This window comes from Microchirus variegatus (genome assembly GCF_963457635.1).
Source record: "Microchirus variegatus genome assembly, chromosome: 16".
Lineage (NCBI taxonomy): Eukaryota > Metazoa > Chordata > Actinopteri > Pleuronectiformes > Soleidae > Microchirus > Microchirus variegatus.
In genome coordinates, this window is record NC_139817.1 from 6,782,003 (window position 1) to 6,794,096 (window position 12,094).

At 41.8% G+C, this 12,094-nt stretch overlaps 1 protein-coding gene across 1 annotated transcript; it reads right to left on the reverse strand.

The window, feature by feature from the left end:
* On the reverse strand, positions 1-11,488 carry wdr75 (WD repeat domain 75). Its single transcript, XM_083902429.1, has 21 exons — positions 11,380-11,488; positions 10,710-10,839; positions 10,453-10,518; positions 10,043-10,142; positions 9,725-9,849; positions 8,971-9,041; positions 8,708-8,824; positions 8,461-8,549; positions 8,206-8,364; positions 8,032-8,091; positions 7,442-7,557; positions 7,124-7,299; positions 6,848-7,005; positions 5,830-6,010; positions 3,685-3,779; positions 3,465-3,560; positions 3,009-3,178; positions 2,485-2,544; positions 2,040-2,183; positions 1,842-1,933; positions 1-404 (listed from the first exon to the last, which is right to left on the reverse strand). Exons 1-21 carry the CDS (start codon positions 11,463-11,465, stop codon positions 179-181), a joined length of 2,517 nt encoding a protein of 838 aa, XP_083758555.1. The 5' UTR covers positions 11,466-11,488; the 3' UTR covers positions 1-178.
* Positions 11,489-12,094: the final 606 nt, after the last annotated feature.

Here is a 12,094-nt window from a genome sequence, read left to right on the forward strand (position 1 = left end):
ATCTGTAAAACAATTATTTGTACAGTGATTTTTGTACTAATTGCTTGTTTTGTCCTGGCAGATTTGTTTACACTGATGTTTCTTCATTTGGAAAATCACTCAAATGGTACAAAAAGAATAGAGAATATGGGTATGGACACCGTGTCTGTGTTGTTTTTTGTTTAGTTCGTGGTCACATTCACGTGTCCATGATGCCCGCGAGCCAGCTGTAGTCGAGTTTCTTCACTCTCCTCAGCTCCCTAACCTGGGCTTTGGTCAGAGACGGAGCGGCGGCCTCTGCTGACCCGGCTGCCTGTGGATGAAGTGACGCCGTCTCAGGTCTCGAGGTGCTGGATTCCATTTCCCCCTCCGAATCGTCTTCCTCTTTCTCGCTCTCCATTTCCTCAACGTGTTTGTCTTCCTCCCTTCGGCCATGAGAACAAACATGGGAGAGAACGAGAGAGAGAGAGAGAGAGAGCGAGAAAAACATGTTAACATGACTCGGCACATTTTTCCAGAGATAAACAATAGCAGAAGTTCTAGTTTCAACCAGGATCTCAGGAGTCATAACAGACGAGGTGCAGCAGTGTTTTTTGGCCGAGTCAACAGTGACGAGACATTTTATTTGAATTCCTTTACCCTGCTTCTTCATGACAAGTAGAGATAGAACAAACGTTGATTAAATGTTACTTAAAATTGACTTTTTCCATTATTTGTTGTTTGTTGATGACCTGTTTAAGGTATTCAGTATTTAATTTACACATTATTTGTACTGGAAATACAGCATTGGACAGGCAGAGAGACCATTCGTGTTTTATTTGGCTGCGTTCCCCGATCTCTAAAAACAAACCCATATCAGTCTTTTTTGATTAAACAGATAATCACTTCATCTCTCCAGTCAAACAATGGTCCTCGTTAAAAGCAGGAAACGACCGGATCAGGCGTGTTTCTGCTGTGCTGTTATTTTTTTTTTTTTGATATGTTATGTTCTTTTTTTATCTACTGTTGTGTGCAGTGGTTTGCTGATGTGAAACCATTGTTATTTTGATTCAAATCCCCCCTCCCCTTTTTCCTGTCTGATACTGAACTGGCTCTGAACACAGATAAGACGGAATCAGCTGACCTGCAACAACAGCTAATGGAAAGTTAAGCTTAAAATTTGTGGTGACGGCCAGTAAATACGGTGCATTCTCGCTGTGGTGTTGTTAACAGTAGCTAGCCCTAGATACGTTAGCATCCATGTTTTATTCTGACTTCTCAATCGATGGAAACGTCACTCTCGGTTTCTGACTTCCAAAGCGAATGGAGCACACCATTAATCATGTGTACAAAATGCTTTAAAGAGTACATTTTATGCTTTTTCTACTCATTTTATTATTTTTATATTATTTTATTATGTTATACAAGTGTTGTTGAGTATGTAAATAAAGAACATGTCACAGATAACCACAATAATTCTCAATGACGATAACTTTGTGAGCCCCCTAGACTATCTAGTATCCATATACGAGTAATGGGGCATGAAACTTCCAACACCAGGAAGTGGTTGACCAATCACAGTTCAGTTTCCGACTGGCCAATCAGAGCAAAGTAGCCGTTCAAGAGCCCTCTGCTGAAGAAGATGAGAACGCTGATGCTGGTGTTTCATCTCGTGACCTAAATAAAGTATAAACTCGAATTGGGCGCAAAATAGGACCTCTTTAAAACCACACTTTGCCTTTTCTAACGATATAATTGGGTAAAAATTGAGTTTCAAAAGAGCGGATACAGCTTTGTTTTCACACTCGACTCTTCACGTTACATTAATCCAACCATCTGACATTAACAGAGGACATTTATTGATGCCTCTGTGCACGACTGACCTGGGCTCTGCAGTGGAGATGAGCAGAGACTTCACAAACATGGAGCAGAGGAAAGCGGTGGAGGGCAGCACGTGGGCTGGAGTCTGCAGAAGCTGTGAGAACGAGAAAGAAAAGTGTCAAACACGGAGGTAAAAAACTGACAAAAGTCTGAAACCCCTTAAAACGTAACTTCTTAAACATGCAAAATTGCCAACTGACCTCCTTAACAGCAGCAGAGGCCTGTGGCAGAGGTGTCCTCTCTGCAGACAGGCCGCTCAGTGTGTCTTGATTTTCCTGCTGCTGCTGGCGTTTCCCCAGCAACAGGCTGAACGGCGTCATGGCGACACTGTCATTGATCACAAGCTTGAAGAAGGGGGGAGAGAAAAAAAAAATTAACGCCAAAGACAAGAGGAAACGTCGCACATTAATAGCCGAGCTGGGCGTTCACGGTCATTCGCCCTCTTTGCTCCTTTCAGGGGGAAACGCATGAGGCGACTGGATACAGGCCTCAGTCCAGCTCACTGTTTGTTCATTGGTGATCACGTGGAAGTGCTGGCTCACTATTATTAACTTGGTCAGTTGAGTTCAGAAAACTGCTGCAAACATCCTCGTTAAAAAATGTATGTTTCATTATGGTATCTCTCGGAGGCCGAGCTGACTGTACCTGTTTGCTGGACGCCATCAGTCTGTCCTCTTCTGCTTTGGTGGTAAACGTCAGTAAGTCCTGCAGGGAGAGGACACAGACGTCAACACCAACAACAACATAAAAAAGTATAACAGTGACATTTAGATTGTATGACACTTAAAGCCAACACAAGACCAGCTATTTAGTGTAGGCTGAAGTTATGTTCACTTAAAGACATAAATACTGATAAGACGATGAGGTTGCCCTTTACTAGCAGATTAATAATACATTGATAGACCTGTAAATGAAGCGGGCACTTTGAAACAGAGGTGTGACATTGAATTGAATAGGTGTTTTTGAGGACATTTGATTTGATCTGGACACCAAACAACATCTGTGTGACCGATTAAAAACCAGTGGGTTATAATTTTGGCCGTGGAGTTTGCAACATAACAGCCACCAGCCTCGCGGTGCAGTCCATGTCACCTAAGGACAAATACATACTGCCGTTTATGACAGCATCATAAAATCTTTACTGTCAGCCAGGTGAATCTTGTGTTTACCATGTACTGCGTGAGGAAGTAGAGCTGGGAGCGGTTTAGCCACTGGGTGCTCTCCTCGCAGCCCTCCAGCATCTCCTCTCTCGGGGCGAAGACGGCTCGAGTGACCCTCCCCGAACACACGGCCTTATGGGAAAACAGCGGCCGAGGCTCGTTGGGCTTAAAGACAAACACTGAAAGAGAAGGGGTAAAAAAAATACAATTAGCAAAAGGAAACATATTAATTCCACAAGACGCACCCTCAACACCTATATATGTACATATACAGATGTATACATATACGCACATATATATATATATACACATATACGCACATATATACATATACACATACATACACATATACATATATGCATACATACACATATACATATATATACACACACATATACACACACACACATATATATATATACACACACACACACATAGAATTTGGACACGAGGTCTGAAACTTACAGTCTGTGCATTTATCCTGACAGCAGAAGGCAACCATGTTCTCAGAGAGAGGGTCGGCCAACAGCAAGCTGATGTCCATGACGGTGCTCCATTCCACTGATAGAGACGACAGGTGACAGAGGAAAACAGACAGACACAAAGTGAGTTAAGTATCATTATATTTATAGGAAAAAAAATCAACTTTAAGTGGAAAAAAATATATATGTCAAAGTGTCCTCACAGGAGCAGGTGAGGAGGTTCCAGCAGCAGAGCAGGCCGTTTTCAGTGGTTCCCAGGAGATACTTGGAACAGCTTAGTCGCCCAAAACAAAGATCCCTGAGAGAGAGAAACAATGTCTCTTTATTTTCCCTGTGACTGTAGAAAAAAAAAACCTCAACTACTTCCCATCCACCCAGCTCCGCACACCACACATATTTCACAGGATTAGCTTTCCTTTTTCTTCTTTTTGCTTTGGTGGTTGGGAACATGTAAGCACAGCCTGGACTCCACAAAGACCCAGTGACAGATGATGCAGTAATCCACTCTTCAAGACTTCAAATAGCTAAAAAAAAAAAAAACTATAACTATAAGAACGCTATAAAGAAAAGGAATTATAATGTGTTAATATAAACTGTTACTATTGCACCAAATTTCGTTTCACGCAATACAACAACAATAAAGCCTATTCTTCATAAGCGTTTTGGCCAAGCAATCCTGTGAAAAATGCATGAATGACTGATTCAGGTCCAATTCATCAGCCTTCATTGTGTGAAGAGTGGAATGCTGGTGAGGTTGAAGGTGAAGTACTTGACCCTGCTCTTCACACATCCATATGTGGTAGTTACAGTATATAATCGTGGGCACAAGGCACCTGTCAAAACAGCTGCATTTTCCAGTTTTTCCCTCCCACCGTCGACGAAAAAAAAAAAAATTCACGTTCAGCTCCCAAACTACACAGGAAACGTCTGCTCCTTTGAAGACTGAGTTTTCAGGTTGAGGCAGACTGTTGGTTTTGACGCTTTATTACGACGAGCTTACATTTATTCAAGAGGTAAAGCAAATAAAATTCTGATTTCCAGGAGACTTCTGTTACCTTGAGGAGAAGTTTCCATCTTTATTCTAAAATCTTAACATGATGAGTCACGGCCTCGATTGCAACTCGTCACGTTTTGCTTGCCCACACACTTAATAAGGAAGACCCTGTGTTCCAGTGCTTGTTTTGGAGAAGTGGTAAAGAAACTAACAGCAGCAGTTTTGTGTCCTCGTTGACCTGACCGGCCCCCGGAGGGAGAGTGGTTGACATTTTTGCAACATTGCGAAACTGCAGCACTTCTACATATCCTTTTTTGTTGTGAAAAAAACAACAAAAAAAAACAGCACATTCCCACACCTCTGCCAGCGTAGCTTCTCATTCACACAGGTCACAGATATCCAAACGTTACTGAATCAGTAGCAGCAGATGTACACAAAATCTACAAGTCCAGTTGATACGGATTCAAAAAAACATTTGACATCCGTCACTGAGAAACCTCGACAGCAAATACACAAACTCTGAATCATCTGGCTGATTGCTCAATCTCTCCCTCTGTGCTTCATCACTACTATTTGAACATAATGAGTTGTTATGTCTTTAAAAATAAAAACAATTGCAGGAAATGAGAGGAAAACATTTACAAAAAAAAAAAAAAGGGACAGTGATCACTAAACAAACCATATTTACATCACAAATTACATGTGAGAGTACATTTTCACACAGCCATCATTTATGAGGCTGTTTACAACACATTTGTGCCGAGTCATTTCAAAGTTCTCTAACTGTGTAACAAATATTGTTCTCCCAAAAAAGGAGAATTAACAAGCACAACCATGAATCAGCTAAAATGCTTTTGCTGCCTTTTTGCTGCATTTTTGCAGTCTGTGCATAGTGAATAATGCTGGGTTTTTGGATTGTACATATTTATTGATACTGACTAGAGCGATTCATTGAGAAAATAATCAGCAGATTAATCGCTTACAGAAATAATCGTTAGTTTCAGCTTTAATACTGACCGATACCGATTCCCATGCCTAATGCCTCACTATCATGAACATGGGCTTTGGTACAAGGAGTGAGCAGTTTTCAAAGCAACAGAAACTTCCCAGTTGGAAAAGACTGTCTTACGACAAGATAAAGTGGCAAACATGTTCTTAAGATAGCATGTACTGAAACCGGCGTAGAATTTACATGGTGAACCTTCTGATAATTGGCTATCAGAGGTTTTTCTGAACTTAAAATACAGTGAAGATAAATTTGGCCCCCTATGTACAGACACTACAAAAAAGCTATGGCACCCTTCTTCTGATGTTGATGTTTGTGTACAGTATGTGTGCCTGTTTATGCTCTGACCTGATTGCTCCAGGCGGCTGAGACAGTGTCGTCAGGAGCTCCCAGGAGGACGGGCTCCACACAGTCACCACCTCCTTGAAGCTGACTGCCAACAGAGAGCCGTCGGTTGAGAAACAGCAGCGCTGCGGCACCAGCCCATGATAGGATCCGACAAAATCGCACGCCCAGGACGGACCTTCATCTGCCGGGCCCGTTCAAAGGGAGGGAGAGGGGGAGACAAGTTAGGATTGAGAGAAAGAATTTGGTTAAATCCTAAAAAAAATCCACTGTTGGTGTTGAAAAACTAAAATGTGCTAAATCATTGTTCTTCAAAGCACTTTGGGTAGAAGCTTCCACCGTGTGACACGAATGGCAGGCTGTGATTAATATGGAGTATTCAAAGCAGGGTTCCCACACCTTGGTGGACATCAAATTCAAGGACCAAATGTGCTGACACACTTAGGATGGGAGGACAACTTGTGTCCAAGTGCTCTGCAGATTCTTGGGGTCTTGGACAAGCAAGTCTTTGTAATTTTCTTTGGTAAGACGGAGACCTTGGAATTTGCATTTCCGAGACATCACGTAATTTACGCTCTTGCTTAACGTTAGCCGCTCATTGTTATGCATGGAATCTCATGTAAATGCAGAGAGAGAGGGAGAGAGAGAGAGAGAGTGGACAGTGCCCACAACACCGCTAGTAATTATGACTCGATGTTTGTCTTGTGTAGGCCTAGTCTACGTACATCAAGCAACGCAGGGCATGGAAACAGTAGGTGGCGTCGTGACACACAAGGGAGACATTTAACTAAATATCTACTTAACTTCTAAAAACTAAAAGTAACAAAGCTTATATAAGAGTGCCCCCTCTCTCTCTGAATTACCCTGTGTCTATTGTCATGGGCAAGATTGTGAACAGAACCCAAAAGGAGAAGCAGAAGTTAATTCTCTCTCAGATCACTTTTTCTGATTATTATGGAATTATTGGCCAAAAAAAAACATGTGATCGACCACAGCTTTAAGGAGATGCAAGCGTTTTTACCCTCTGTGTGGGCTGCTGCGGCAACCTGCCAGGCTTTGAAGTGCCCATCCTTACTGGTGGAAACCAGCATGGTGGTCTGGCTGTCGGCGACGTGGCATAAGCACATGTCTGTAATCTGAGCCTCGTGGGGGGCCGAGATGGTCGTGTTCAGCATAAAACTGTAAATGGTTCGGGAAGCAGAGTTCAAGGTGGTGGGTTCAGGTTCAATAACAAAAAAGAAAATGACGACTAAAACCTCTTATGATTATTATTATTACTGGGCTGAAGTGTCTGTACCTCTGTGTTTGTTCATCAAATGCCCACAGTTTCAAATTAACCTCCAGCTCATCACTCTTCTGTTTTCTTTCTTCGACTGTTGCTAGCCACTTTCCAGAGCCATCGAAGGCCGCTTTGGCCACCTCAAACTGCTGCAGGCCGACCTCATGAATGTACTCCTGCTGCACGATGTCCAGCTGCACAAAACACACACAAACGCTCTCTAAATAAGATGATTTAATGCAATCACAAGAGTCTGAATTAGCCGAAAAATAGCATTTAGTCTATAAAAATGTGTGATTATCTTAATCTCAGCTCATAGAGCAGATTAATGCTTACGTTGTACAGCAGTTTGTCTCTCTGGAGAGAGTAAAACTGCAGGTGTCCCGGCTTCCCGTTCAACACCATGGCTTTGCTGCGTGGGTCCACCATCAAGTCTGTTTTGACACAGTCTCCTGCACCAGAACAGAGTCACAATGAATTATTATTTATGCATGGTAAATGCAGCCGACTACTGTCATTATCCACCGTATTAACATCCACCCATGAATTAACAAAGATTAAGTGACTTTCTTTCAATGCAAAGTATGATTCTACTTAGTGACAGAATGATGATAAAACCAAATAAACACAATTTCCTTTCAAGCTCATGGCTCTCATTCGTTAGTGAAACACATTTTTGTTGAAATCCTCCACAAGTCCAGACAAACCAGGAACAAATATTAAAATTATGGCTTTTTATTCGTGATCCTTCCGTAGCTGTGTAAACATGACATGAAAATCCACCACCGCAGGATTGTTTGAGTTCCTTAATCTGTCTGATGTCGTTTAGTCATGTGTGATTTTTGTATTTTTCCACTCTCATATAATTTGCCGGTACTTAAATTTAAATTGAAAGCTTCTTTTATTATAATCAAGATTTTCCTCACCTTTGACCAGGCCCTGAATGATCGCCGATACTTTAACACAACTCTGGATGATGGTGATCTCTGCAACAAGGAACACACTGGCGTGAGAATCAAATACCCATAATGTGTATGGCAAAGGCCTAATTTATAATGTGTGCCATCTTAGTGCATATTACAGGAAGATATGGTCCTTACTGTTGTCACTGTGTGAGGTACAGAACAGAGCTCCATCAGGCGAGACAGTAACGTGTGTGATGGCAGCTCCCAGGCGGGGCAGGAAGTCCTTATCGTTCTCTTGGGTGTATCGCCACTGGACGAGCACCGCCTCCACGCCGCCGCTCAGCAAGTTAGTGCCTTGATAAAACAGAAATACGACAGTAAAACACAAATCTAGGCTTTTTCAGTAATGAAATGAAACAGAAGATAAGGTGTTGGACAAAGCGGGAGTACCCTCTGGAGTGAAGCACAGTGAGTTGACAGCGTTGTGATGCCAGTGTAGAGTCGAGTATGTGTACTCCTTCTTCTGATTGAAGTTTCTCCTGAAACAGAATTCCGTCAGAATAATACAATTTCACCCTCACCAAACATCCAAAAGACTGCAGATGTTTAGTCCAAAAAAATACTGTGCAAAATCATCAACGCGTGGCTTTGCGAGTTTACGCAAGTCAAGGTCATTCTCGTCTCGCCCCACACTCACCACAAGCGAATCTTGCCATCTTCATGCCCCGTGGCGATGCAGTCATCTTTGGGGTGACAGGCAAGACACGTGAATGTGTTCTTTCCTCCCTTCTTGTTGTCTTCTTTGAGGGGAAACCTAGCAAACCACACGAGAACAGCATGAATCTCTTCGTCAAATCTCTTCAAAAAAAATTTCCCTTGTTCACATAGTTTTAAGTTGAAAAAGAAGAATATATAGTGAGCATCCACTTCTAATGATTGGTCGGTGATGCTCTGGCTCACCTGTATATCTTCTGCTTCTTGAAGAAGTAGACCTCCAGCAGCAAACCTTTAGCTGAAGCAATATGCTGCCCCTATGAGGATGAGAACATTCGATGAACATCACATTCAATTTAGAGACTGATGCAAGTGCGTTGAAAGTCAGTGACAGTCTTAAATGGAAGCTGTCCTATTATATATCACGCAAATAGAAGTAACTGAGTTTAGGGCCAACAAAAAAGTATGTTTTTCTGTTTTTGTCCGTCTGTGAGCAGTACAACTCAAAAAATTAACAATGCATCTGAAAATGTGTATTCTGGATTTTTTTAAGATTCATTAATGGCACTCCCTGTGTTCCATGTACATTTATTCTACCAACATATTTTACTGGTACTTTGAGGACCATATTTATCATATATTGGCTATGGTACAGTTTTAGTTTAACACAGCAGAGGGAGAGCTTTCAAACCAATTTCCCTCTGATACTAGGGGTGTGCACAAGTGTGGTTTTGTGTTGTATTTAATCCTCTGACCACTAGTTAAGCACCAGGCATTTGGCCTCCCCCAACTCCTCTTACTAGACAAATACTGTATGGTGTTTATACATTGCGGTTTTAAAATATTTTCTTCTTTTAACCATATAGTATCCCAATACTTAATATTGTCATCCTTGTATCAGTACCAGTACAGCCCTGTTTGATAACTTCACCAACACTATGCAGGGGATAAATTTCAGCTTTAGGAGTGTAACAGTTGAACATGGTGTGTTGGTTCATACCCCTCTGCCGAAGGCAATGGTTGCTGGGTTGGAGCTGACATCACTGAGAACAGCAGACAGCTCTCCGGCCTCGACCAGCTGTTCTCCGCTCTGCGGCAGATGTAGAGCAACCAGCTGGAACAACTCTGTGTGCACACACACACACAAATCTATCAGTTACACAGTCTTACCCAATGACCTACAACCCAGTTTCTCGTATGCTGAAGCCATAGTGGGCGATTTGTATTTGGATCTGCTGCCCCCTACAGGTAGAGTTTAAAAACAATAGTTCCAACTTAAATAAACAACAGACTCAATCAATTATACAACTTCACATACCAGATCTTTGGTCACCAAGTGGGGGTGTCACAATAAAGATGATCCCTTCATGGTGTGCAGATGCATAGAGGGAGTAAATGGGGCATCCGATGACATAAGTCTGGAAGAAATCATGTTTTGACATGTCACAGAAACAGTTGCAAGGGGTCATACATATTTTCAACAACTTTTGAGTGACTACGTGAATTTTTATCATGTAGTCTCTAGAATGTCTGCATTAAACAATAATAAAAGTGTATGTCAACAAGGGGAAAATTACCTAATGTAATGTATAGTTGTGATCCATTATTATACTGTATGTGAATCAGATCGGCATGTGGCTTTTTCATGACCGCAGGAATGACACTTATTCACTGCTGAGTTAGCAACAATGAAATGCCTCGTGTCTACCGAGCAGTAAAGCGCTGTACCTTAATGAGGATACCATCCGTGAAGTCCCAGAGTCTGACAGTGCCATCTGTTGAACAGGAGTAGAGCTGCAAACACAACAAAAACACATTAGCTCAGTCTGGAATGAGAGGAATGGGTGCTGCAGAACAGAGCGTCCAAAAACAAAAATGTATGGAAAACCTTCAGGGAACCCCATGGCGTAAACAATAAGATTTGTAAATTCTACCTGGTAAACTTCTGGAGTGTGGTGTCAGGTGTACGTATATTTAGTGCGTACCTGCAGGTGGTTGGTGGGTTTGAGCAGTAACCCTGTCACCAGGTCGGTGTGTCCGCACAGGTCGTGGAGACACTCTTCTGTGGAGGTGCTGAACACTTTCACACATTCTCCCGAGGCGCACAGGAGGAATCTGCCATGATGTCAAAACACATTTACACTTAATAATAATAATAATATGTATTAATGATTTTACTCCACTACATTTCACATAGGTAATGGTCTGCATTTATATAGAGCTTTTATCGTCTTGATGAGCTGCTTTACACTATAGTTTTGACATTCACCCATTCAAACATCTTTGATACCATTCACATACTTCAACATGGGGTTAAGTGTCTTGCTCAAGGACACATGCAGTCTATCAGAGCCAGGAATTGAACCTGCAACCTTCGGCTCAATCACAACTCTACACTTTGTAATACTTTTACATATCAGAAAATTACTTTAATGTCATACACTTTCATGTTCTGGTAAGATACTTGTACTTTTACTCAAGTATCTCTTTAAAGTAATAAGACTGCTAAACAGTCTGGGTGACCAGGGCAACAGCCTTGTGTTGCTAATGCTAACAGCTAACACTCCCATCTTTAGCTCATAAAAAACCTCCAAAGGCCGCGAAAACGTCTACCACCCAAAACTGAATATTAGCGGTTGGAAAACACACACTCACCTGGAGTCGTTGCTTATGACCGGCTCTCTAAAGTTTAATTTACTGCCACCACGGGGAACCACGCGGATTCCTGCGTGCTCAACCATGTTTTCACTGAAGCCACCTTTCAACTGCGACCTCACAGACGGAGAGTCAGAGGTTTACTGCCCCCTGCTGGACTGGAGGCGCAGTGCGCTCAGGCTCTTCTGTGTTGTGTTGTTACCACATTTCTCCACCAGGTGAAGCTGTTCGTCAAACAGCAGTGGATTACCAGATATTTTACTATTTTAACTAGTTTATAAGAGTTTTGGAAGACAAAACATTGTATTAGTTTAAATAATAAATCAAAACGGATGATATAATGTTTGTTTTTTATTGCAAATGTATTAGTTTGACTAATTCTGTCAAAGTTGTTGTTTTTTGTATTATATTATATATTGTATTATGTGGTCTGTTTTGTTGTGTGTTTTTTTTTTTGCTGATAAAATTATAAATTGCACATGTAGATCAATCTATTGGTTCAAACTCTCAAACCACAATCACCCCCCCCCCCCTCCCTCACTGTGTGTGTGTCTCCACCTCTTTCCTGCAGAGCTTGTTGAAAAACGAAAGTCACACAGAGAAATTTATAAGTGCACATGTTGAGTGTGAGTAAGACACAAAGAGAGAGCGTGAGTGAGAGAGAGACACACACAGACACACTGAGAGAGAGAAAGCAGCACTCAGGTAAAAACAA